This window comes from Aedes albopictus, chromosome 2 (genome assembly GCF_035046485.1).
Source record: "Aedes albopictus strain Foshan chromosome 2, AalbF5, whole genome shotgun sequence".
NCBI classification, from domain to species: domain Eukaryota; kingdom Metazoa; phylum Arthropoda; class Insecta; order Diptera; family Culicidae; genus Aedes; species Aedes albopictus.
The window spans coordinates 18,670,136-18,694,360 of record NC_085137.1 but is presented as its reverse complement, the minus strand read 5'-3'; the positions used below and the strand labels follow the sequence as shown (position 1 = coordinate 18,694,360).

At 37.0% G+C, this 24,225-nt stretch overlaps 1 protein-coding gene across 6 annotated transcripts in view; it reads left to right on the top strand.

Moving 5' to 3' along the window:
* Nucleotides 1-24,225, top strand: part of LOC109429573 (probable G-protein coupled receptor Mth-like 1) — a 427,950-nt gene that overhangs the window by 389,785 nt on the left and 13,940 nt on the right. For 5 of the 6 annotated variants that reach the window (XM_062849258.1, XM_062849261.1, XM_062849260.1 and 2 more), the window contains 3 exons: nt 5,567-5,748; nt 15,374-15,515; nt 23,760-23,961. In XM_062849258.1, coding sequence (XP_062705242.1) covers nt 5,567-5,748; nt 15,374-15,515; nt 23,760-23,961 — 526 coding nt within the window. The remainder of the gene's footprint in view (nt 1-5,566; nt 5,749-15,373; nt 15,516-23,759; nt 23,962-24,225) is intronic. The other variant, XM_062849263.1, reaches the window with a different exon arrangement.

Below are 24,225 nucleotides of genomic sequence, written 5' to 3'. Positions count from 1 at the left end.
CCAATAGAAAATGACTGCAGGAATTCTTTTAGAAGGTTCCTAAGAAGTTTCTCCAGGAATTTCCCCAGAAATTGCTGCAAAATCCTGTAGAAATCTCAGAAAATTCTTGGAGATTTCTGGTTTGTTTATTTCTGGATGAATCTTTGAGAAAAAAAAAACGAAGAAGCCCGTGCGCAACTTTAATGGAATTGCAGAGATTTTTTGAAGGCTTTCACGAGAAATTCCTACGTGAGAATTCAAGAAGCAATCGCTGAAGAGTTCCTAGAGAAATCCCAGATGCCTTTTCTGGAGGAACCGTGAATGAAATATTATGGAGGAATACCAGGGTTTTATTTCGAAATTCTTGGAGAAATCGCAGAAGCAATTCAGTATACAAATCCCAGATTGAAACCCCTGAGGAAATCCCAAAAATGGGCTAGAGGAACCCCGAAAGAAATGTTTCGACTTATTTTAGAAAAATCTTACTAGATCTTCTTCTTCTTCTTTATGGATCTACGTCCCACTGGGACTTGGCCTACCTCGCTTTCACTTAGTGTTCTTTGACCATTTCCACAGTTATTAATTGAAGGGCTTTCTTTGCCTGCCATTGCATGAATTTATTATTGTGAGGCAAGTACAATGATACACTATGGCACTATGCCAGAACATTAAACTCAAATTGTGTATTTTAACTATGTAATCCGATAAGTCGCAGAAGTGCAATTTATCTTGCACTGATAAGTGTTATCAACTGATAAAACCTAAAAACAAGAGAAAACCAATACGTGTTTGCTTTTGAAACACATTATTACAAATATTAGCAATTTTTGAAATGGTTCTAGCCAGATGATGAAATCATATATCTTACAGCTGTGGATTTTTTTTTTGTTATTGTACAAATTGGGTCTCAGATTTTCATGAAACTTTTTCCACTGGCAGGGCTCATGGATATATGAACAAAAAAAAATTGAGAAAAATTCAGGGTCTCCTATTTTCCCGGAAAACTCAGGTGGAATTTTTTTGTTTACCCCTGACACCACTTACTTTGAAAAATCATAATTCAAGAACGAAGCATCATAGAAGCAAAGTTTTTTTTAGAAAATGAAAGCAAATTTTCCCAGAAATCCAAAAAATATTTACTGTAAAAATTCCCGAACTCGTGAGAAGTTTTCAAAAAAATATTTTTGAGAAGGTGATTTTATAAGTTTTGATCGCTGAAATTTTTGGAATGCACTTTTTTCTGGGTTATGGTTAATTTTGTGGAAAATGACCATGTACGCATATGTATATTATATGATCATTTTTCACATAATTGGCCATAACTCAGGAAGGGAAAAAGTTGCATACCAAAAACTTCAGTGATCAAAGCTTACATTCTCAAAAATATTTTTTTGGAAATTTTTCGCGAGTTCGGGCATAGTTTTTCGGCTTTTCTTTATGAATTTTCTTAACGGTGGAGAATTTTGTGGAGATCTTTCCCAATTCATATTTTTTTTTTTGATTCCTGAGAAAAATTTGCTTTCATTTACATTAAAAAAAACTTCGTTTCTACTATGCTTTCTTGTTGAGATTTTTCAAAGAAACGGCTTATATGACACATTTGGACATTTCTCAACAAAATTGGCCATAACTCAAAAACGGAAAAAAGTACATTCATAAATTTCAGCGATTGAAGCTTATGAAACAACCTTCTCAAAAAAATTTTTTTGAAAATTTTTCACGAGTTCGGGCATTAATTTTCCGACTTTTCTTCACGAAACTTTTTCCAGTTCATATTTATTTATTTTTTTTTGATTTCTGAGAATATTTGCTTTCATTTTCTGAAAAAAGAAACTTTGTTTCTATGATGCTTCGTTCTTGAGTAGCGTGGCTCAAAATACCACATGTCAAAAAGTACGATGGACCCCCTTCTTATTTCGTTCTATACGATGCCACGATTCTCTGGTAAAATTTTCAGCTCAATTCGTTAACATTTGGACGGTGCTAAACTAGTTTGAAGTTTGTATGGGAGTTTAAATGGGAAAAAATCTTTTTGATTTTTTCTCGTGAGGGGCACTATTTTTTCTTGAATCACAAAACCGATTATATAGAACTTTAGCCTTAAATGTGCCGAAAAACTTTTTCTAAGACAGCAAAGCTTCTGAGAAAAGATATTACCTGTACACCATCTGGTGGTGCTTAACAATTAACATGTAAAGGAATAACAATAGCAATAAAATCTCATTGAACGGACATGTATTGTCTAGGCTATAACTTTTTTAACAAGTGTCTGATTACGTTGCGGTCTTCGACAAAGTTTTTCGGTGTATCCTAGGCTATATTTCTATAGAATCTATTACGTGGTTTCAGAAAAAATAGTGCGCCTCACGAGAAAAATGCAAAACACGATGTTTTCCCATATAAACTCCCATACAAACTTCAAACGAGTTTAGCACCGCCCAAATGTTAACGGATTGAGCTGAAAATTTGACCAGAGCATCGTGGCGTCATATAGAACGAAACAAGAAGGGGGCCCATCGAACTTTTTGACATATGTTTTTTTCCATACAAGCTAGAGACACCCTATTCTTGAGTTATGACTTTTCAAAGTAAGTGGTGTCAGGGGAAAACAAAAAAATTCCACCTGAGTTTTCCGAAAAAATAGGCGACCCTGAATTTTTCTAAATTTTTTTTTTTGTTCATATATCCATTAGCCCTGCCAGTGGAAAAGGTTTCATGAAAATCTGAGACCCTCCGGCCCAAACCTGTATGGTAATAAAAAAAATGCCCAGCTTCCTGAGAGGATAAACAAAAATAAAATAATTTTGTTTTTACTGGGAGTCTCATCCAAGTCGAAGTTCGCTTGCTCCTCCTTTCATCTTCCCCTTTCATCTTCCATACCACTAACAAACTGCACATGGTTGGTTAAAAGGTACACGTAATTTAACGCTCTTAACCTTCGCTCCATCGTCGTCGTTTTGAAGCAAAGACGTGGCGCGATGCATTTTGCGCCAAACAGGCGGAACAGCATGTTTTCTCCTCTGGTGTGTTGTGCTGTGCGAAATGTCGAGTAGGCAAAAATTTGTCTTTCGAATTTCGCAAGGGCCCTGGCCCTGGATCTGCATGCTCTCCAACCAGAAAGCCAAGAAAGCCTGCGTGTAAAGGGATTATAAAAGGGAAACTCTGGTGGCCGGTTTATGGTAGGAGGGCGTACTTCAACGGAACGCCACCGCCGCGCCATAGGACCGAAAAGTTAAATTAATTAATTCGTTTATTTAAGCAGCTGCATGCCGGTTGGCAGAAGTGGCAGAAAAGTTAAATGTGTTGCATTTCTTGAAGTGACTGAAAGAAAGGGGGTGGGGAGGAAGTGATGTTCAACGATGTACGGAATAAAGAAATGAAAGCGAAAGTTGGAATTTCAAGACGGACAGTTCGAAACATAAGACTCTACATACAGTTGGGTTCTGCTTGTCGGACGACCAGTTGAAACTGACGAAGAGTGATGGAAAGAAGATTGACTTCAATTTAACAAGCCGGTCAAGACAATGTTTTCAGTGTAATGAATGAACATCTTCGCATGACCACCCAATCTGGCAACACTGTTTCAGTTAAAAATTTCTTCAGTCAATCTTAATTTGCAGTTAATTTTGTGCTTGATTGATTACAGCTGCTGCGCTGCAGTAAGCAAGAATTCTCTTTTGTCTCGTCCCGGATTGTTTGGCACAAGTTCTCTGTGTTGAGATAGGGGTGATCGGGGCAATATGGGCCACCTAAGGAAATCGTTCTGAAATGCACAGAAAATCTCAATAAATAATTATTTTAAAGTAATTGAACCATGATTAGGAGTGTTTCTCTTCATATTGCGTCGATAAATTATGAAAAAAACTTTTTGTTAATTGTTGGAATATACTTTTGAAAACCATTAATTTTCATGTGTTTCCCAGCTATACGGGGCAATATGAGCCACCAGGCGGGGCAATATGAGCCACCATTTAAAACTCTTATTTTTTTTTGGACAATGTTTCGTAACAAATGAGAAATAGAACAATATGATAATTTAACAACAATTTAGTGTATTTTATACAAGTTTGATTGTTTTCGTTTCAAAATAATAAAGAAACATAAGCAGATTTCATCGCATTTTACAAACGCAACATTTGGTTCAACGTAGGCATGTTTTTCATCACAGGCATGAATCCAAGAATGGCATCGATGGCATTGGTTCCATTCCTCACATTCTGAGGATGAACGGACGAAGGGAGACACAGTAAGGGAGCACTTACAAATTACGTACCATTTTTGGCCAATTTTCTATAGTTCCTCCCCATCTGTAATTTGTTTTCACATACCTAATGCATGGCTCGTAACAATATCAAGAACTCTTCCCTCCCCCTCCAATGCTACGTCATTTATGGACGGTTCCTAAAACAACCTTCCTTGGCCGTTGCCAGAGAGGATATCGTTCCAAGCGAAGACCGCAAATATCCGGTTTCATTCAACGTTTGAGATTGGGATGTAATCTGTAGTGGCGCCTGTGTCTTGGCGGCGTTCAGGCTGCTATGTGACCTATTTTTTCATTCTGATCGCCGCTTGTAACCTCACACCAGTGATGAACCATGGTTCTGCAGATAATGTTCATGTTTTGATAGCAAAATTTTGAGGTTAGGTTACAAAATAAAACCGATCATGTTGGTCCGAGCAGGTATGACCATATTGCCCCGTAGATACTAGTTTCGGAAAATTCATGTTTTATTGTAATTTCAGTTTCGAAAAAAATGCAGACTTGTTCACAAACTGCCCAGTAATAGTAGGAGTATAAACTGTAATGGAATATTTACCTGGGCAGTAGGGAATTATCTGTTGAAAGCTTATTTTGGAGTTATAAATCTTATAACATTTTTGCGTTCGTAGCAAAAAAATACATTTTCATTAATATTTGCACTTCAGAATCGAATTTTGGTACGATTTTTACAGTGAGACATGATTGAAGCACTCTATAAAAGATCCTAAGGCTTTGAACAGAACAAAACTTGATAATATGGCCAAATTCAGGGTGGCTCATATTGCCCCGTATGGTCATATTGCCCCTACTACCCCTAATTAAACTTTTTCACGACGGACGGCGGCGTTGCAGCGGCAGCAGCAGCACTTGACGTTTGACTGTGTCGTAATTTTCTTAAGCGTTTTTTTATTCGCTCCATCCCGCCCATTCTACCATTTTTGAAATCCAGCCATCCATAAATACGCTACCATAAGATAAAAGTAAAAGTATAACCTTGAAGTCGCTAGGCAGTGCAATCCGGAGAGCATCCCCTGCTCCACCATGGCACGGTCCTATCTGTCTAGACTGTCTGTTCGTTTGTTGTTTCGCTGTCGCTGAATTTCGCAGCATAATATTTCGGCGAATTGCCGCAGCTCATCCAACTATTTATTTAGTCATGCATGTGTTGTTGTCCGTCCGCTTATTTATCTTGGTACCTAGGTACCAGCTAAACCGTCGACATTTTCATTTTTCTGCCTTGACTGTTGTTGTAGACTAGGACTCTATCACATCACCACAGCAGAACTAAAATACGTGCCATTTTTATTTTTTCTGTTTTCCTTTCAGTGATTTACGCCCGACGTCGCTGGAGAAGAGCCAGGAGATTTGCCGACTGCGGATCTACGAGGTGTACGCCTGGGGTGTACCGTTGGTCATTGCCGGTGTGGCAGTGATTCTGGACAATCTACCGGACAGTGACGCTACCTATCTGAGGCCGAGATTTGGCGAACACAAGTGCTGGTTCCGTGGTGAGTGGATACATTTATGGGAGTCTGTTTTGCGATTTTATGTTTATCATATAGTTTTAAGTTTATTCGATAAATTATGGGTATTTTAAAGATATCTGAGAATTGCTTTCAAGCCTCTCCGTAATAAAGGGCTCCGAGCATGGTAGCTTACACGGTGGCGGATGGTTATAGTTCAACTCCCAACCCAAAATTGAGCTGTTTTGGAACAGTAATAAAAATATGTTACTCGCCTTTCTGGATCTACTGCTGACCTGCGTGTTAAATTTTCAACAGTTTCAGGATTGATACAGGGGGTGGCCAAAATCTTTGGGATAGGCCATTTTTTTTTCTCTCAAAAAAAAAGTTCAACATGCAACTTTTCATAGAATGCATCAAAAACTCTCAAATTTTGACTGTTTGTCAACCTATTATATGTGCATCATTGGTACAAATTTGAGCTCGATTGGTTAATCTTTCGCGAAGCTAGAACCGTTCTCGTAAAACACTATTTTTCAAACAACTAATTTTTGAGCTATCTTATCTCGGAGACCAGTGAACAGAATTGAATGAAACTGAGCGATTATCAACAGTATATTATGGCTTGAAAATTCTTCAAAACATATATACTTTTTGATCGTTGAAAAAGTTATGATAATTTGGCATTTTTATCCATATAAGGACTGTATCGTTAATTATGAGTACACCTGAAAATTGCTGTATATGAAAATGTTTTATTTATTTTGTAAATTAAATTCAATTACATTGTTTATTGACCATCAGAAAAGCCCATGGTATCATTTTATATTTAATTTTTCGTGGATCTTGCCAGCTCTCGCAACTTCTTCGTAAGGTTTTGGACAACCGTTCCGTCGATGGTTTTGCTTGGGTTGACCCAGTTTTTCTTGAATTTGATGACGTCCTCTGCACCTCTATCCTTTTGCCGTAGTTTCCCTTTCATCAAAGCCAAATACTTCTTAATTGGCCTTATTTGCGGGCAACTTGAATTATTCATTGTCTTTTCCACAAATTGGACATTGTTTTCTTTATACCAGTCAAATCATTTGACTCAAATGTGTCACGCGCATAGTGGCAGGATGTCAAATCCGACCAAATTAATGTAGGACCTTTGTGCTTTCAGATGAGTGGCAGAATTGGCTTCTGGAGACACTCCTTCCGGTATATTTCGACGTTCATACTTGGGACGGTGAAGAAAGGTGACGAGTTCATACCACTTTGACAAATTGCTTGCCAAACCAACACATTTTCCCAACTTTTTCGCAAAAAAATGATTTCTCCGAATCTGGGACATCAGTGCCACGCTTCTCAGTGAAAAACTGTGCCCCTGGAAGTACCTTGCAGTCCAATTTGACATACGTTTCATCATCCATGATTATGTACATGTAATTTTTGCTCAAAACATCGTCGTATAGTTTCCGAGCACGAGTTTTCACATAATTCGCCAGAATTTGACTGCTTTTTGGACTTTTCTGGTTTGGGTTTAGGTCTTCAGGGAATTACGCTTCTTGGCACGCAGAACCATACCAATAATAGTCCCACACTTTTTTTGCGCAATCCATGATGGATACCTCCTTTTTTCCTTTGAAGATTTTGCAAATTTTGCTGTCCAAATTTGACTTGGATGCACCTGGTTTTCTGTCGCGTCCGGGTGAGTCTATCAGTGTGTTATGCATACCGAATCGTTTGACAGCATTTTGGACAGCAAAAACGCTAACACCTCGATATTTACTAATTTTTTTAGCGATAATCATTTTTCATTGCAGTACCTGGTCACAATCGATTTTTGCTTCTCTTCCGCAAACCCTCGCGCTGGCATTGTTCCACTTGAGGAAAAACTTTAACTTTTAATCAAGCTTATCGTTTGTTTACAATGCTAGCAACATATAAACACACAGCAGTTGTCAAAATAAGGCATAGTCTTTGTAATACAGTGCCTCAAAGGTGTACTCATAATTAACGATACAGTCCTTAGGGGAAAATGAGTCAAATTTACAATACCACACCAAAAATACTAAATGTGTTCTTCCTTAGAACTGAATGGGCTCTAATATATCTTATTATAGATATCTTAAGAACAGAAGTAGAAAATCTTTGGATATCAAAAATAAAATTTAATGACAAAAATGTAAAAAAAAAAAATATTTTTTTTCAAGAGAGAATCCATCATAACTCTTTTCAACGTTTGAAAAGTACCTATGTTTTGAAGAATTTTCAAGCATTAATATATTGTTGATAAACTTTCAAAAATTTAATTCAATTCGGTTAACTGGTCTCCAAGAAATAACAGCTCAAAAATAAGTTTTCCAAAAAAATGTGTATTACGAGAACGGTTCTAGCTTCGCGAAAGATTAACCAGTCGAGCTCAATGATGCACATATAATAGGTTAACAAACAGTCAAAGCAAAGAATAAAAATATAAAGAATGGCAACTCTGGTCTTTTCCTATGATAACGCCAAGCGACAAGACAAGTGGCGCTCTCTAGGCGTATCAAGGTGGAAGCTCTCTGTATTAGTGTTTGTTATCTGTCATGAGAGAAGGTGGTATGCGTATGTTGCTGTATCCACATGCAAACAGAAACACACACTATTACATGGTGATTTAACATTCATCCGTAGATAGCGCTACTGAAGTGTCTCCCCGACCGCCAGGGGAGTGGGCATTCTTTATATTATTATTCTTTGGTCAAAGTTTGCGTTTTTCGATGCACTCTATGAAAAGTTACAGTATCATTAATGAACTTTGAAAAAGTATGACGAATTCAAATCATTTACATGAAAAAAATTATATTCTAAGAATTACTGAGTTAACACCGAGACTTTTTCTACCAGGTATTCGTCTAAGAATTCTACCGGAAGTTCATATAAGATTTGTACATCGGCTGCTTTTATAATTTGCAGTTTTGGATTTCGACTTTGGCAGTCTTTGGTTTTTGTTATCACCAACGTTTCGGTCCTCGGATCGGACCTTCTCCAGGGCCTGTTGCCATGGAATATCTATATATGGGTAATTCTCGCTGAAACCATGCCGCCATTTACACAAAGTCTGGGATTTTAACTTTTCCGTGCTTATTCGCTAGGAAATGATAAAAAAGGTTGAAAATCATTTTGGTTGGGTTAAATTGATGGACCCCTTGCTTGCCAAGGGGCTGCCAAGGTGACAAAAATGACGATTTTTCATTAAATTGCATCTAATTCATCGCGTCAAAGCTTTTGTATGAGGAGAAAGTATACACCTTCCATTTGAAGTTGAACATTTTTGCAGCCATCTTGGATTTGTCCGACATTTTGAATTTTATCATTTAATTGCGATTTTCGCTGTGTTCGCAACCAGCGATTTCAATTTTAAACTCATCATTAGAAAACTGAGAGTCTAAGCTTTTCAAAACATTCAAATATTTAAATGTGCATTGACCGCAACAATGAGATGTCAATGAAAACGTGAGCGAACCTCGAAGTTCAACTTAGAATTCCTCTATGTTTTCCACCGACAACTTTTAGAAGATTTTTATTGGGAATTCTTTTAGGAGTTCCCTCGGAAGTTCTTTCACAAGTTCCTCCTGCGATTCTTTCAAAAGTTTCTCCAGAAATTCTCACCAAAACTTCTTCGGGAATTCTTCAGAGTTTCCTCCGGTATCTTTTTCGTGTTTTGTTCCTGGAATTGCTCCAAGTTGCTTTAGAAATTCTACCAGGAGTTTCTACGAGAAATTTCCGGGACTTCCCCGCAAAATATGATCAGACAGTATTGTTTTGAGAATTCTTCCGGAAATATATTACAAATTTCTTCCCATGGGCCCAAGGTTTCTTGAGGAATACATTTGGATGTTCCCCCAGTTATTTTTCCAGCATCTAAAAGTTTCTCCAAGACTTATATCAAAAGTTCCTCCGTGATTTATTTTAGGTTCTGCTGGAATTCTACCAAGCTCTATTTCAAATACTTTTTCTGAAGATGCTTCAAGAATTCATTGGGTAGTTGCTTTGGAAACACTTCCAGAAGTTCCCCTAAAAATTGTCCCAGGAGTTCCTTCGTTATTCCGGGAATTTATTAAAAAAAATCCTCCGAAAGTTGTTTCAAAAGCTCCTCGGGAATTCTGCAGTTGTTTCTCTGTGATCTCTTCTAGAGGTTGGAAGTTTTTCTGGGAATTCCTCCGAAAGTCGGTCTTTGAATTATTCCAGAAACTCTTCTGAGAATTCTTTCAAAAGTTCGTCCGGGGATTTTTTTTTTTTGGGACCTCTTCCTGAAGTTGTTTCGGACATGGTTCTTTGCAGCTGTTTGGGGGATTTTCCAAAAATGTCTGCATGGAGCTCAAGGAGCTTCGCCGAGAGTTCTTTCAGGACCTCTCCAAGGTGTTCTGGCGAAGGAAATCCCTCTAAGAATGCCATCGAAATATTTCTCTCCGAAAGTTTCATCGGGAATTTATCTTGAAATTCCATCATCAATTTTTGTAGTTTGCCGAAAGTTCCTCTACCTATGCAGTAGGGCATTCTTTCAAGAGTTTAACTGGGAATACACCACTGAGAAATATCTTCTGAAGTTTCACTGGAAATTTTATCCCGGATCTACGAAAATTTCTTCAAGAGTTTCTTTAAATGTTTCTCTAGGAAGCTTTTCGGTAATTTTTTCAAAAGTTCCTCTTAGAAATTTATACAGACATTTTTCAAATATACTACGAAAATTCATAAGGACAGTAGTTCCCAAACTTTTTGCCGGCGCATTTTGAATTTTAAATTTCTGCGCGATTGCAGTGCCAAACTTTTTTAAATTTGTTTTAAATAAAGTGGTTTGTCAAATTTCAGACAATATGAAGACCGGGAGATTGATAGTAATGATTCTGGAAAGATCTTCAAAAAGATCCTTGAATAATTACTTTGAATTACAAGCTATTGATGAAATCGAAAACTGAGGTGAATCATAAATAGCCAAATAACAATTTCAGAAGCTAAATAAAAATTATCGAAACTGCGGAAATTTGGAGAATTTGGTAAAAATTTAATAGTTTAATGAGGATATCAAAAATTACGATCGTATAACCTTTGAATATTTATTCTTTCACTACAAAAACACTCAAAGTGGTTTCGAAGCCTTCCTTAAAAAGGCAAAACTTTGGAATAGAATAAAAAAGGACTGTGGGGTGACACTATTTAGGAAATACTGCATAAAGAAGTTTGCTAGAATATGCAACACCTCTGCCATGAGTTCCAGCGGAAGCTGTTTCAGGAGTTCCATTGGGAATCCCAGAGGTACTTAAATTCTCAAAAGTCAAAAGAGCTCCTGAAAAATTCTTCGAGTAACACCTGAAAGTTTTTTTTTTTTCAAAGGAATTGCTGGAGGTACCTTCTGAAGAAATTCATGCAATAACTTCTGGAGGATTAAATGAAGTACCTATCGAAAAATTAACGGAAGAGCTTCTAGAGGAAGGAATGGATAGATTTCTTTATTAGAGAGATTTGCAGCTGGAGACTGATTCATCCCTTAACCTCGAAGAAACTCTTGAAAGTTTTCGTATGCAGAGTTTCCGGAAATGCTCTTGACAAACATCTAGAAAAATTTAAGGTGGTATTCTTGGAGAGACCATCGAAGCGAATATTGAGGAAGAGATCTTGAAGGAGGTCCCGGTTGAACCAACGCAAGAATTTCTTGAGAAGCTTTCATAGAAGTTCATGGAGGAACTCCCCGAGAAGTTCTTGGAAGAATTTGCAAAACAACTTAAACTTAAACAACTTAAATATCCGATAAAATTCGTCCATAAATTCCTGCAGAAATGTCGTCAGGAATTTTGCACTGGAACTGCTTCAAAGATATCCTTGAAGAACTTTCATGGATTTCCTTCCGTGTTTTTCCACGGCATTATTCTTAGCATTTTTCCTTCCATAGATTCTTTTGGATTCCCTCGAGCATTTTTCAACATTCCAATTCCTGGAGTTTTCCACAGCATTGCACCCAAAGTGTCCCGTGAATTCTCACCCGAAGTTCCTCCTGCGTTTTTTTCTCCCCGCTGTTTGGGAAATTGAGCCACTGTGCACTGTGTCCAATAAGCAGAACTCCTGCGTTTACTCCAAGAAATTCTCATGGGGATTTTCTTAAAGTTTCTTCTGAGTTTCCTCTAGAATAATTCTCCGGGATTCCTTCCAGGATTTCTCCCAGGGATTTTCGTGGGATTTCCCTCTGAGTTTGTACAGGAGTTATTCATGGGATTTCTGCTAGTGTTTTTCACAGGTTTTATGTAGGACTTCCTACCGATATTTCTTGCAAAGTGCAACCTGTGAGTTTTTATAGCATTTTTCTAGAGCTTTTCCTGGGATCTTTTGGGAAAATTTCCTCTATGTTTTCGCGAGATTTCTCTTCAAGGGTGCACCACAGATTTCTCTCGAAGTTTCTCCAAAAAACTCCTCCAAGAAGATTCATTCCGGTGTTGCTCCTGGGAAGCCTTCCAAACTTTTCAGGATTTATTATGAACTTTCTTAAAAGTTTTCTTCCGAGATGCCTTTCAGATTTCTACAGCAGCTGTTGCTGGTATTCCTCTTTGAGTTCTCCAAGGCCCTTCCTTCGTGTTGTTTCCGGTATTTTTAGCAGTGTTCCTTCTTATATTTATCTTTGAGATTTTCTCGCGATTACTTCCAGAGTTCTTCTCGGAATCTAAATAACACGTTGTTTCAGCATTCCTATAAGTATTCCTTTTAGAATTTCTCTAATAGTTGTTTGCGGAATTCCTATCGAGATTTTTCCAACAGTTTTTTCTCGCAATACTCTCTGGGATAACCTACCTTATGAAATGTACAAAATTCCCACAAAAAAATAGGAAGGACTACTGGTGGAATCTCACGAGGAGCTCGCTCCAGGAACACATATTTTCTAAATCTCGGGAGAAACTTTGGAGGAAAATCAGAATATAACAGAGATATCTTGCAAAAAAAAACTCCTGGGAGTAATCCCGGAAGGATTACTAGGAAAATTAGAGATTATTAGGGAAAAACCGAGAGAAGCTCAAAGAAAAATCCCGGGAGGAACCTAGAAAGGAAAAGTATGAGGAATTCCAAGGGAAATTGCGAAGAAATCCATTGGAAGTCACGAAAAAAATACTGTTTGGACGCAATCTTTGGAAGAACTTCTACAGAAGTCAATAACCAATAACCCCGAGAGTTTTATAGCTATCCCGAAAACCAACAACAGAAAACTTTGAAGAAATTTCAGGAATATTTGGCAAGGAGTTCCATAAGAAACTCTACCGGGAAAACCACTGTTAGAAATCCTGGATGGTGCACTTGCTGAAGCTACGTGGAAACCTCCTACAAAAATTGTGGGTGGAATTCACAGGAACAAGTTTTACATCAGTAAAAACCCTGAAGGAACTTAGGGAATCAATCTGGGCAAACCTTTGGTAGAAGTCTAGAAAGATACTCCAGCGAATCTTCAGGAAGAATTACTAGATAAATTCAGGGAAAATATCTGAGACGAATTCCTGTAGCTACTGTGGAATAGTTTTTTTTAGTTTCTTTGTATTCTTTGTACGTGGAATAGTTATTACAAGGTAGAAATTCAAAGAGGAAGCTAGGAAGAAATTCCTGAATATATTCTGGATATAATTGCAGGAGAAATCCTCAGAGAAATTTCGAAACGAGTTCTGGATAAATTTTCAGGTAAATCCCTGCTTAAATCTCTGAAGGAAATCCTTATTCTTTGAAGAGTTATTGAGAGCAGTGCCTAAAAAATTCAGCCCAATGATGTTCAATCAATGCGAAAACTAACACAATACACGAAAGCAGTCACTCAGCAGCATGACGCCGAGAATAAAGATGACAAAAAGAAAGTAAGACAATGAGAGCGACGCATCGTAGTCTAATCAACTGTAGTTGAAGTTCGGTTTTAATTTTCATCGTGAGCTCGGTTAATACGAATTTGATTTTAAAATAACTCAACGTACATATGTACAGCTGGGTCAATTATTGGTTAAATTGGGAAAATCCACAACTCAGGTGAGATTTGAACTCACGACCCTTATTCGCTAGACAAGTGCTTTAACAACTAAGCTAATTAGCTACCTTTACGACAACTAAAATGCCAGGTCATTAATTGTCTCGGTAGCTTAGTTGGTAGAGCACTTGTCTAGCGAATAAGTGTCGTGAGTTCAAATCTCACCTGAGCTGTTGTTTTTTTTTTCAATTTAACCAATAATTTACCCATCTGTCCATGTGTATGTTGAGTTATTTGATTTGTGATTTTGGGCACGCCAATGTTGATATATTGATCTCATTCTAGGTATTTCTTGCTTTAGCTGAATGGTGTGCAACCTGGAGTACAAATACAAACTTGACTTCCCATAATACTAGCGGGTGTAGCCATGTACGGCATAGAACAGTGTGTAGAAGTAGTAGAAATTATAAAACGACTCATACGATCGGAAGAGTAGTGCTTGGTCATCTATACACAGCCCAAACTAATGTGAAAATTTGTCGTGTAGTCCCAAACCCTACAGATTTTATGAAATAATTACATTAATCAACAATTTCCCACCAAATCTCACTCAACTTTCACCACATTCCCAGCAGTAGGTAATTCCGTTTCATAGCGAAAAAAGAACTCTCATTTCACAACCAGTTTGACCCAGAAACCCACTGACTCGTAAAACTGTCGTCTCCCAGAGAAACCCACCCGACTGACCGGCCAAGCAATCTTCAAACGATAGGAAAAAAACGCAAATAGGTCGAGGTCAGGAAACACAAGCGAGCCCAAATTGCCTTCACCGCCGCCTTGCCATCACCGAAATCTCACGGACGACGGATGGACGGGCGGCAATGTCGCAAACATTTCCCCTCCAAATTTGGTTAGTTCCGCTCAAGAAGTTCGTAGACAAACATCTACGCGGGCACTGGCTGATGGACATGGGGTTGTTGGTTGGACTCACTATCTACCTCCGCCCAGAGCATGGAAAAAGGTTAATGAAGACACTTTATTTGACCAACACTTCTCCCGTTGCGATGATGATGCTGCTGCTGCGAAGTGACGACAGCGCGAACTTATAGATAAACACACCCCAAGAAGCCCATATAGCCGAGGCGGTAAACGCTCGGGTATTCAGCATGACCATGCTGAGGGTGACGGGTTCGATTCCCGGTCGGTCCAGGATCTTTTCGTAAAGGAAATTTCCTTGACTTCCTTGGGCATAGAGTATCTTCGTGCCTGCCACACGATATACACATGCAAAATGGTCATTGGCAGAGGAAGCTCTCAGTTAATAACTGTGGAAGTGCTCATTGAACACTAAGCTGAGAAGTAGGCTTTGTCCCAGTGAGGACGTTACGCCAAGAAGAAGAAGAAGACCCCAAGAAGATTGGTGAAGTAGGTAATTGCTTGACTTTTTTTGCTGTCGTGTTTCTGTGTCGCATCGCAAGTACTTCGGGAGCTCGATGCGGTTAATTTGCCGCATGTGGTCAAGTTGGTTAGGGGTTTGAGCACGTAATTAAAGCTCGTTGGGCCTTTTCGTCAGCTTTGCTTATTTGACATGTCATCATCTGAATCAGCACCAGAATTGAGTGACCTTTTCGGATTGTTCAAATTCAATATTATAACTGCACTTGATAACATCTTCTAACTGATAAATTTACTTTTCCTCTTCCATTGTTTACCCTGCAGATGACGATCTGGAGATACTGACCTACTTCTACGGACCGGTGGGCATTCTGCTGTTCATCAATTTGCTTCTGTTTGCCTCCACGGCTCGACAGTTGACCTGTGGTCTATGGAAACGGGACGATGTCAAGTCCACCACGGAACGGTAAGTCAGGCGATCTGTGTAAATACGCGCAAGATGCACGTTTTATTTTTCTTTTGTTGAATGATTTAAGCACGTAGAATAGATATAATCCCGATCCTAACCCAACAACTATCCTAATCCAAAACAATCCTAACCCAAATCAATCCTTACCAGCAACCAATCAATCGTCTGCTAGTTTTCTCGCTGTGTATCTTACTAGTAAAGCTTATTATTAAAATAAAATGCATAATAATGAAGCATCACATCAATATTAGTGAACTTTCTGCTTGGAATGTTTAACCTAAATTACAACATCTTCAACATAAAAAATAACAGACAGTTTTCGTATGAAATAAAGGCAATTTTTTATATTGTTATGTCTAAGTTTCTACTTTTGATTTTTTTCGTCGTTCGCTTGCAATTAGATGCAATGTTTTATTAGATTTTAATTTTACCACCAAAAGTAAGTGTTTTCTTGATTATCATGAAAGTTTGATAGTGTTTCTAGTGATGTAGTGTAGGTCAGAAGTCTATAGAATGCGGCCTTTTATTACCCACGTACATCAATTTGTGAACAGCTGTTATCTGTCTCTTTTTAAAATATAGTAGTACGAACAAAAATAATGTTATTTCCAAAAATAATTCTAGAAATAAAACCTCAACCAATAATTTGTTGAAGAAAATTTAACAAAAAAAACTTTTTTTTAACCATGTTTATGGTATTCTCTCCATCACTTTCAATCGGCCCCCACCTATCCAATTTTTATGATTTTGTTCAAACAAAATTCCATGTTGTTTATTTGTTTAAGTCTTCAAGAGTTCATGTAAAAAAATGTCTTTTGTTCTGTTCTTAATGGCTCTACGTGCCCGTTCTCGCTTGATTTTGATCACCTTTCTTATGTTCATTGGACACTTCCAAAGTTAGAAGGGCTACCTGCCATAGTTATGCCGGTCCGTGAATATAGCCCACTGTTTCGGGATTGGCGATATTCAGTCATATAAACTATGCTAACTGAATCCCATTTGCGACTACTCCTAAAATACCGCCAGGTATTTTTCTTATAGAAGTACATACAGATTCTTCAGTAATACACAAGAATTTCTCCAGAAATCCTTTTTTTTTTAATGCACAAAAAGAATCAACAAAGGCTTGCTGAATCCTTTCATTTACACTTCCGTGGATTTACTTCAGAAATACCACCAAAAACTATTTTTAGAAAAAAAACCCCTCTCGGTATCTCGAAAGTTATTACAATTTCGCGATCTCCATTAGGTGGTTATTTGATCATTTATCTTAAGATTTATCATCGTCCTGAAGCATTTCTGCGGGGCTCCTTGGAAAATTCCTCACAGAAAACACTTGGTGAACGCATGAGAGACGCTTTGCATGACTTTGTTACCAAATTCTCATAATAGAATTCCCAAAGAAATAATCGAGCAATAACAGAATTTTATAAAAAAAAAATTATTACTACCTTTGATAGAATTGCTCTAGCCGCACAAGTTTTTCATATGCCATATTCTTAGGTTCAGCTTCTAAAATGAGCTGTAGGTGGCTGAATTTAGTCTCTTTAATAAACACAAATCAATCAATCAATCAATAGATATTTAAAAATGACATTTTCAACACAGGTAAATAGCTTGTTTGGAAAAGTTATGAATTTCGTTAGACTGATCAACTTTTTGGAAGAACATATTTGTCTAAATATTTAAATTTCATTTTTTTTCAAAGTCAAAATTTTGTAATTTTATTAAAATGAGAAATTTGCGATAACTTTCAAATATATCCAGTTAAAATTTGAAATCAAGCTGTGCACTAGAAGCTGAGATTGAAAACTCCAAATTTGGGAATTTCGTATAGAAATTGGCCAATGCGTACTTTAATCTGCCAAGTAATGTAACAACACAATAGATCCTATAATAAAATAACCTTGTAATTCTTGCTGGGGTGCCTTCAGAAGCAATCGCTGGATTAATTTTCAAAAGAATCTTCTGATGAATTTGTGATGAATTTTATGGATACATATTCTGTAGGATTGTCAGAAAAGTTTGCAGCGTAATTCGCGAAGAAATTATTGAAAGTTTAACTTTAAAAAATTGAGTAAGTTTCTGAAAGTATTACTGAACACTCGGATAAGTATTTTGAAGACTCTTAAGGCTTTCTGAAGGCAAATAAAATTAGGCTAAAGACGTTGCACGTGATTTTTTTGTGGGAAATATTTTGAAATAATACTCGGGCTTCCTCAAATGTTGGATTCTGTAGTTACTGATGAATTACTTTGTTTTGCATTATTACTAAAAAAAATAAATGATAAAATTTAATAGTTATTTATGTAACGAGTTGCAAAATGATGATTTATACAGCACGACTTGTACATTTATCCAACGAGGCTTGCCGAGTTGGATGAATACGACCAGTGCTGTAAAAATCGAGTTTTGCAACGAGTTGCATACAAAGTTGTTTGCAATGAAAGACAAAATTTCGCTAGAATGTGATCGTTCCCATCAATATCATCGTGCTTCGCGTTGATTGAATGGGAATGGTCACGTGCTTCATTAGCCTGGTACACGGTTTATATGGGAAAACACAAAAAATGGAAAAACTCAAGCTCCTGTATACTTTTTGAGTTTCGCTCTGGTCCCATATCAACTGTGCAATATTTCAGGTCGATCGATAAAACTATATTTTAGCGCCCGCCATTCTTAGTTTTTCATACGATTTACTATGGGGAAATTTTACTCCTGTAAAGAAAAATCACTAGGAGTCACCCCTAGATCCCTAAAAATAAGTCAATGAAATATTTCTGTAGAAAACTTGACTAGACCTCCGAGGACAGCAAACCGATGCGACGTTCGTGGAAAAAGTTATTAGGCCTCACCCGATCGATAAAATGACGAGGTTTTATTATTTATTGTTATTCCTTACATGTTAAACCGCGTTTGCATGTAATTCGGTTTTCAATCAATAACTTTTTCCATATACCTTTGACCGCTTTGCGGTCTTCGGAGGGTTGATTCCTCGTAAAATTTGCAACGGAAATCATTCATCGATTTATTTTTAGGGGTTAAGGGGTAACCTCTGGCGATTGTTCTTTGAAAAAAGAATTTCCCCATACTAAATCGTATGAAAACTTAAAATGGCTGGCGCTAAAATATAGTTTCTCCGATCGAGCTGAAATTTTGCACAGTTGATATGGGGCCAAAATGAAACTCAAAAAGTGTACAGGAGTAAAATGTCTTTTTGTGTCCCACGCTAGTGCTCCATCCTGCTAGACACTAAATTTGGATCAAGCAAGCCGTACTATAACCGTCACAGTTCTTCAAGCTCTAGCTGTGGAAGCTGAGGTCAGGCTGAGGTTGTCAATCAAACAATTGCATTATGATTCATAATGCAACCGAAATGAGTTGCATTATGAACCATGACGCAATTGTTTGGTATCAAGTGGAAAAGTAGGCCATTACCTTACCGAAGCGGCAAGTATAAACTAAAATTGTATAGTGCCGAGTTGCAAAAAATCATTTAGTCAATTCATTAGATTCATGTTTTTAGAAATAGTTAAACGTTTTTGGATTCAGCGGAAAATCTATTTAAAATGCCGTATAGTTTTGAAAACCAAGAGGACTTTTTTTTAGATTTTTTTCCCCTGTTTAAGAAGAAACTGGAATAACTGGATGCATTTCCTCATTTTTTTATTAAAAAACGGAGCAATATTTTCAAGATCGGCTTTTGTACGCAGCAAAAGGAATGATCAAGGTATTTTTTATTTTTTTTCCAGATGGAAAATGTCAAACAGAGACCATTTTTACACAAAAATTAAAAAAAAAGGAAATTTTGAACCCGATTTCAAAAATATAGCCTCGTTTTTTGATAAAACAAAAAACAAATCAGAAGCAAAAAAATGTTAAAATGTACTCAATTTGGCCCTAAGTGTAAGATGTTTGGAAACACTTTCCGAAAAACAGATCGATCAGATAAGAATTTTCTATGCAAAATTTGTTTTAGTTTAAAAAGTAGGACAGTTCAATCACGATGAGGTGCTTTATAGTTTGGTTTTCACTGAATTAAAAAAAAAAAAAACAAAAATATGTTTCAGTTTACGCTTTACATATCATTGAAGTTTTTTGATTAATTGTGGAACAATTTTGCAATATGTTTTATTGAATCAACATTTTTATGCTAAAAACTCTGGCTGAATCATCAGAAATTAAGAGATAAATTTCTAAAGTGTCGTGGTAAAGTGGAAGAATTTCTCTCAGTTCCAGTTCCAGTTCCAAAGGAGCTCCAAACGGTTGAAGGGATTGCGGGTGCAATTTTCGGAAGGTTTCTTAGTAGAATTATTAGGCGGGATTTTTGCAGAATTGTTGTAGAAATCGTTGACATTTGACCCAGGTTCTCAGACGGGGAATATTTTTTATCTGAAATCTAGAAATTATAAGAGGCTAGAAATTTATGGGAAAGTTCTTCCTTTTCTTAGGAATATTCTAATGTTTGTTTTTTGGAAATTGATTAAACAAATTCTCCTGGAAATACCTATTACATCTTAATTTAAAAAAAGTTTTTTTTTTCAGAAATAATCCTTAGGAAATTTTTCGAAGAGTTTCCAAAATGTTTACGATATTTTCACAAAAAAAAACTTTTGAACTATATTCTAGCTGATTCATTTAGAATGGATGTGCATGTACAATCCATTGCTCACTGTTCGGCAGTGCTTTTATGGAAGATAACTTTGCAAAACAACAATATGACAGTGTTGCCAGTTCATCAATTATGTATTTATTGGAATGGATAACAACGAATTGTTAAAGTTTAAAATGTATACACTACCCGCTAAAGATATGGAATCGTTGCAATACTCAGTATTTTACCACCCAAAAATTTTGCGTCACCCAAAATAAGGAGATAAAATGGAGTAAACCTAGACGCAATTAGATTGTGGGTACGAGTTGTATTTTCAAAGAGAATTAGGGGGGTCATAAGTGGTTTGTGCCTCACAGACCCGAAATTATCACGAAAACTGCAAAAATTTCTGCAATATTCAGTATGAGGGTTGAAATATGCGATTTGATATTTATTGCAGGTAGTGTATATCAAAACTTTATTTTAAATTGACATTCTATCTATTTCAACTTTATTGTAGACGGTAGTTCTGCCAAATAGTAGCGAAATATTACGTAAAAGGTGCAGCAGAAAAAGTCTGTCCGCAAAGTGAACAAATCAGAGGGCAATGTGTAAATATCTGAAACAATCGTTTTTTGATTAAATAAATGTAACAAGATAATCGTATTGAATATTTGCTTCAAGAGTTCATTTAATTTTATCAGAAATATACCCATATTTGATGAACTGGCAACATTATCAAATTTTCTTATTCATATTCTTTTATTTACCTTAGTCTTAATCAGTGCAGTGCAAATTGCATCTGATTTGATACAAACGTTCCTATGCAATTCAGTTTTTCAATAGCATTGCTTTATTTGGTGACACTTCCGTAAACAATAATGTTTTAATAGATAGAACGCCAATTAAATGCGGATCGTAATTCATACATTTCAAACTTTTTCAATTTATTACAATTAATTACCTTGATTCAAATCAGCCCAAATCACCTTTGAACTGCATAAAAGAATGTTTTCTTAGCAAAAATTATAATTGCATCTTATTTAATCTGATGATGTCTCTAGGAATTTCTCTTGGGATTCCTTCAGAATACACTCGTAAATTCATCCAAGGGTTCCTGCCAGAGTTCCTCATGAAATATCTCTTGTGATTTATTCTAGAATTTTTTAGGGAGTTAAGATTTTTCCAAGGATTTATTCTTCTAAAAATGTATACTGGGATTCTTCCCAGGGCGGGATCCCTTCAAAAATGCTCCCATATTTAAACTACTCCTGTTCAAGGAGTATTTGCTAAGATTCACTGAGAAATTCCTGCTGGAACCTGTTCAGCACATTTTGATGAAATTTTTACAGGGTGTCATTCTCAGACATCTCTTAAAAAACTGCTGTGGTTTCTCTGAAGATTGCTTAGATATGTCCTTCTGCGGTTTTCGGAGGAATTCGTCCAGGTATTCCATCAGTAATGCTTCCGAAAATTCTAAATAGGATTTCTCCAGAAATACCGAATGGGACTCCACCAGGAATTTTGTAAGGAGATTCCTGGTTGGATTCTTTTAGGAATTCCTACTTGTGTGTTCTGTAAGAATTCATTCTGGGATGCCTCCAGATTGGTTTATTAAAAAAAAAAAAATTTTTTCAAGATTTCCTCTTTAGTTTTTTTATGGAATCTCCCTGTGATCCCTCTAGATGTGTTGACTAGGATTTCTTCAGTTATTTATGCTAAAATTCCTCCAGAAACCCCTGCTTGTACTTCACTTGGGAATGGTACAGATATTCCTTATGTGATAATTCAATAAATTCCTTTAGGAAATTTACTATGAATACTACTGCTTCCCTGGTAGAAATGTCTCCACGAATATCTCACGGATTTTTTTTCATGAATTCCTCAAGGAATTTATGAATTTATCTAAGATTTTTTCCCGGGTTTTCTTCAAGTGTTCTACCGGGAATTTCTTTGATGGCTCATCCAGTGATTTTGCAAAAAAAATCCTTCAAGAATTTATCAAAAAAAAAATCCCTAGCAATTTTATGGATGGTTTTCTGAAATACTAAGTGGACTTTTTTATATTGGCATTATCATTTCCAGTATTACATGAAAAAGAATTCGCTTCCACTACTGTCATATTGTTTGGAGTTCAAAGGTTGTGTACCAGTAGGGATGTGACGTCAAGTATAAGCAGAAGATGTAATAGTTCTGTTGTAAAAAGCTTTACCTTCCGTAACTCGCGCTATTGGCTACCTGCGTTAGCACCACGCTAATGCTGAGTACAAAAAGCGAGATTTTTTCTACGTGTTGTACAAAATACAACAGCGCGATCGTTCGAAGGTTAATAAAACTTCCTACACGTACAACTTTGATACTAAAATTCTTATAAAACCGCGAGAGTGGTCGTATAATGTTAAAGTAAGTGTAGACTTTGTTCCAAGAGGGGTGTTATGTCATGACGACTACATATTGAGTGAAATTTCATAGTCAAATTTTGTAGATTCTCTATATAAATTTCGTTGGTACATGCAGAATGTAGTCAGTAATCAGGCATTTCCCCGAGAACCCAGTAATTTTGACTTAGCCATTCCATAGAAAAACGATATAGTGCATCTCCGATTGTCGTGAAACTTGGTGGGCTTGTAGTTCTTCGGAAATAGTTGGACCCGTATTTTTTATTTCGTCATTAGGGTGACCAATTTTCATATAGGGTGGTCCAAAAAATCAAGGTTTTTCAAAACTAAAAAATTTCAAAAATCGTAACTTTTGAACCATTTGACCGATTTTAAATTTCTTTTTTATTTGTTCGAAAGCTATTGAATTGTAGTTTTCAGGAAAAATACGTTAAAGGGGCTAAAATGTAAAGAGTACTATAAAATATGCAAATATATTAGTTTTTTCACGTTTTCATGGTCTCGGGACCAAAAAGGTTTTATATTTTAACAGAAAATTTGGCGTAACATATCAAAAAATCAGAGATGTATGTTTTTTAGTTTTTGAGATATGATTTGTAGGCAAATTAAGTTTTGAAGATGGAAGGTAATTGATCTAAACAAACTGTAGATCAAAAGCAACTGTACTTCAAAGGTTCCAGTTCGAGGATGCCAGTTCATAGTTGGCATCAGATATAACAAGTTCCGAACTATTGCATCTTGGTATGAAATAGATATGACGAAAGACCCAAGTTTCAAGTGTGTTTCAGTTATAAATAACAGCAAAATAAGGTTTTTCAAAATGTCTGTTACTGCTCTTTGAATTGATCAATGATGCTGGACGCAGATATAAACTAGCACATTATGTTTATACTTTAAAATCAGTCCCTAAACCTAAAATCCTAACCTCAAACATCTGATCCACTCCACAATCCATCTAACCCTATCCATCCGTCCGTGGTCCATCCTCCTTCGTCCTTAACCCCTTCACACTCATCCCGCATGTTGGCATGTGCTTAGCTACTAATCGCTCTCGTTCTGTTCTGTTGCCTTCTTCTTTTCTCCCCGTTTTTTTCTCCGCATGCCGATTTTATGTTCCTCCCGATAACAACAACCACCTAATCGCCTGCGGACGGATGGGGGAATGCCGCCGTACGTAACGCAACGCAACGCAACGTCGTCGCACCCAACCCCCGCACGCACTTGACGCCTTGACTTCTCACAAACTAGCCGCGGTCTGGTTTCTTCTCCCTCTTACAGCGCTGCCCTGGGACGAGTCTGCATGAAGCTGGTGGTCGTCATGGGCATCACCTGGGTCGCCGACGTCGCGTCCTGGGTGTTCAAGGGACCGTACTACATCTGGCTGGTGACGGATCTGATCAACGCACTGCAGGGGGTGTTCATCTTCATCGTCGTCGGCTGCCAACCGCAGGTGAGTGAGATTTAAATTTAGCTATTATCTGGTTTTTCAGTAAATGTACACCAATTTGTTCTTTTCTATTGTATCGTAGTCCGAAACTGGAAAACTACAGTTGTTTCGTTTCGAGGGACACCAGGTGGCGAAAATAAGCCTCCGGAAACTATACTTTGCTATCAAGTAACTGTATCTCCAAAACACTACTTAATGACACTCTCAAAAACGAACCACAATCGCAGTTAAAACACCATTCAGAGATTAGCACAGATATAACTTTCA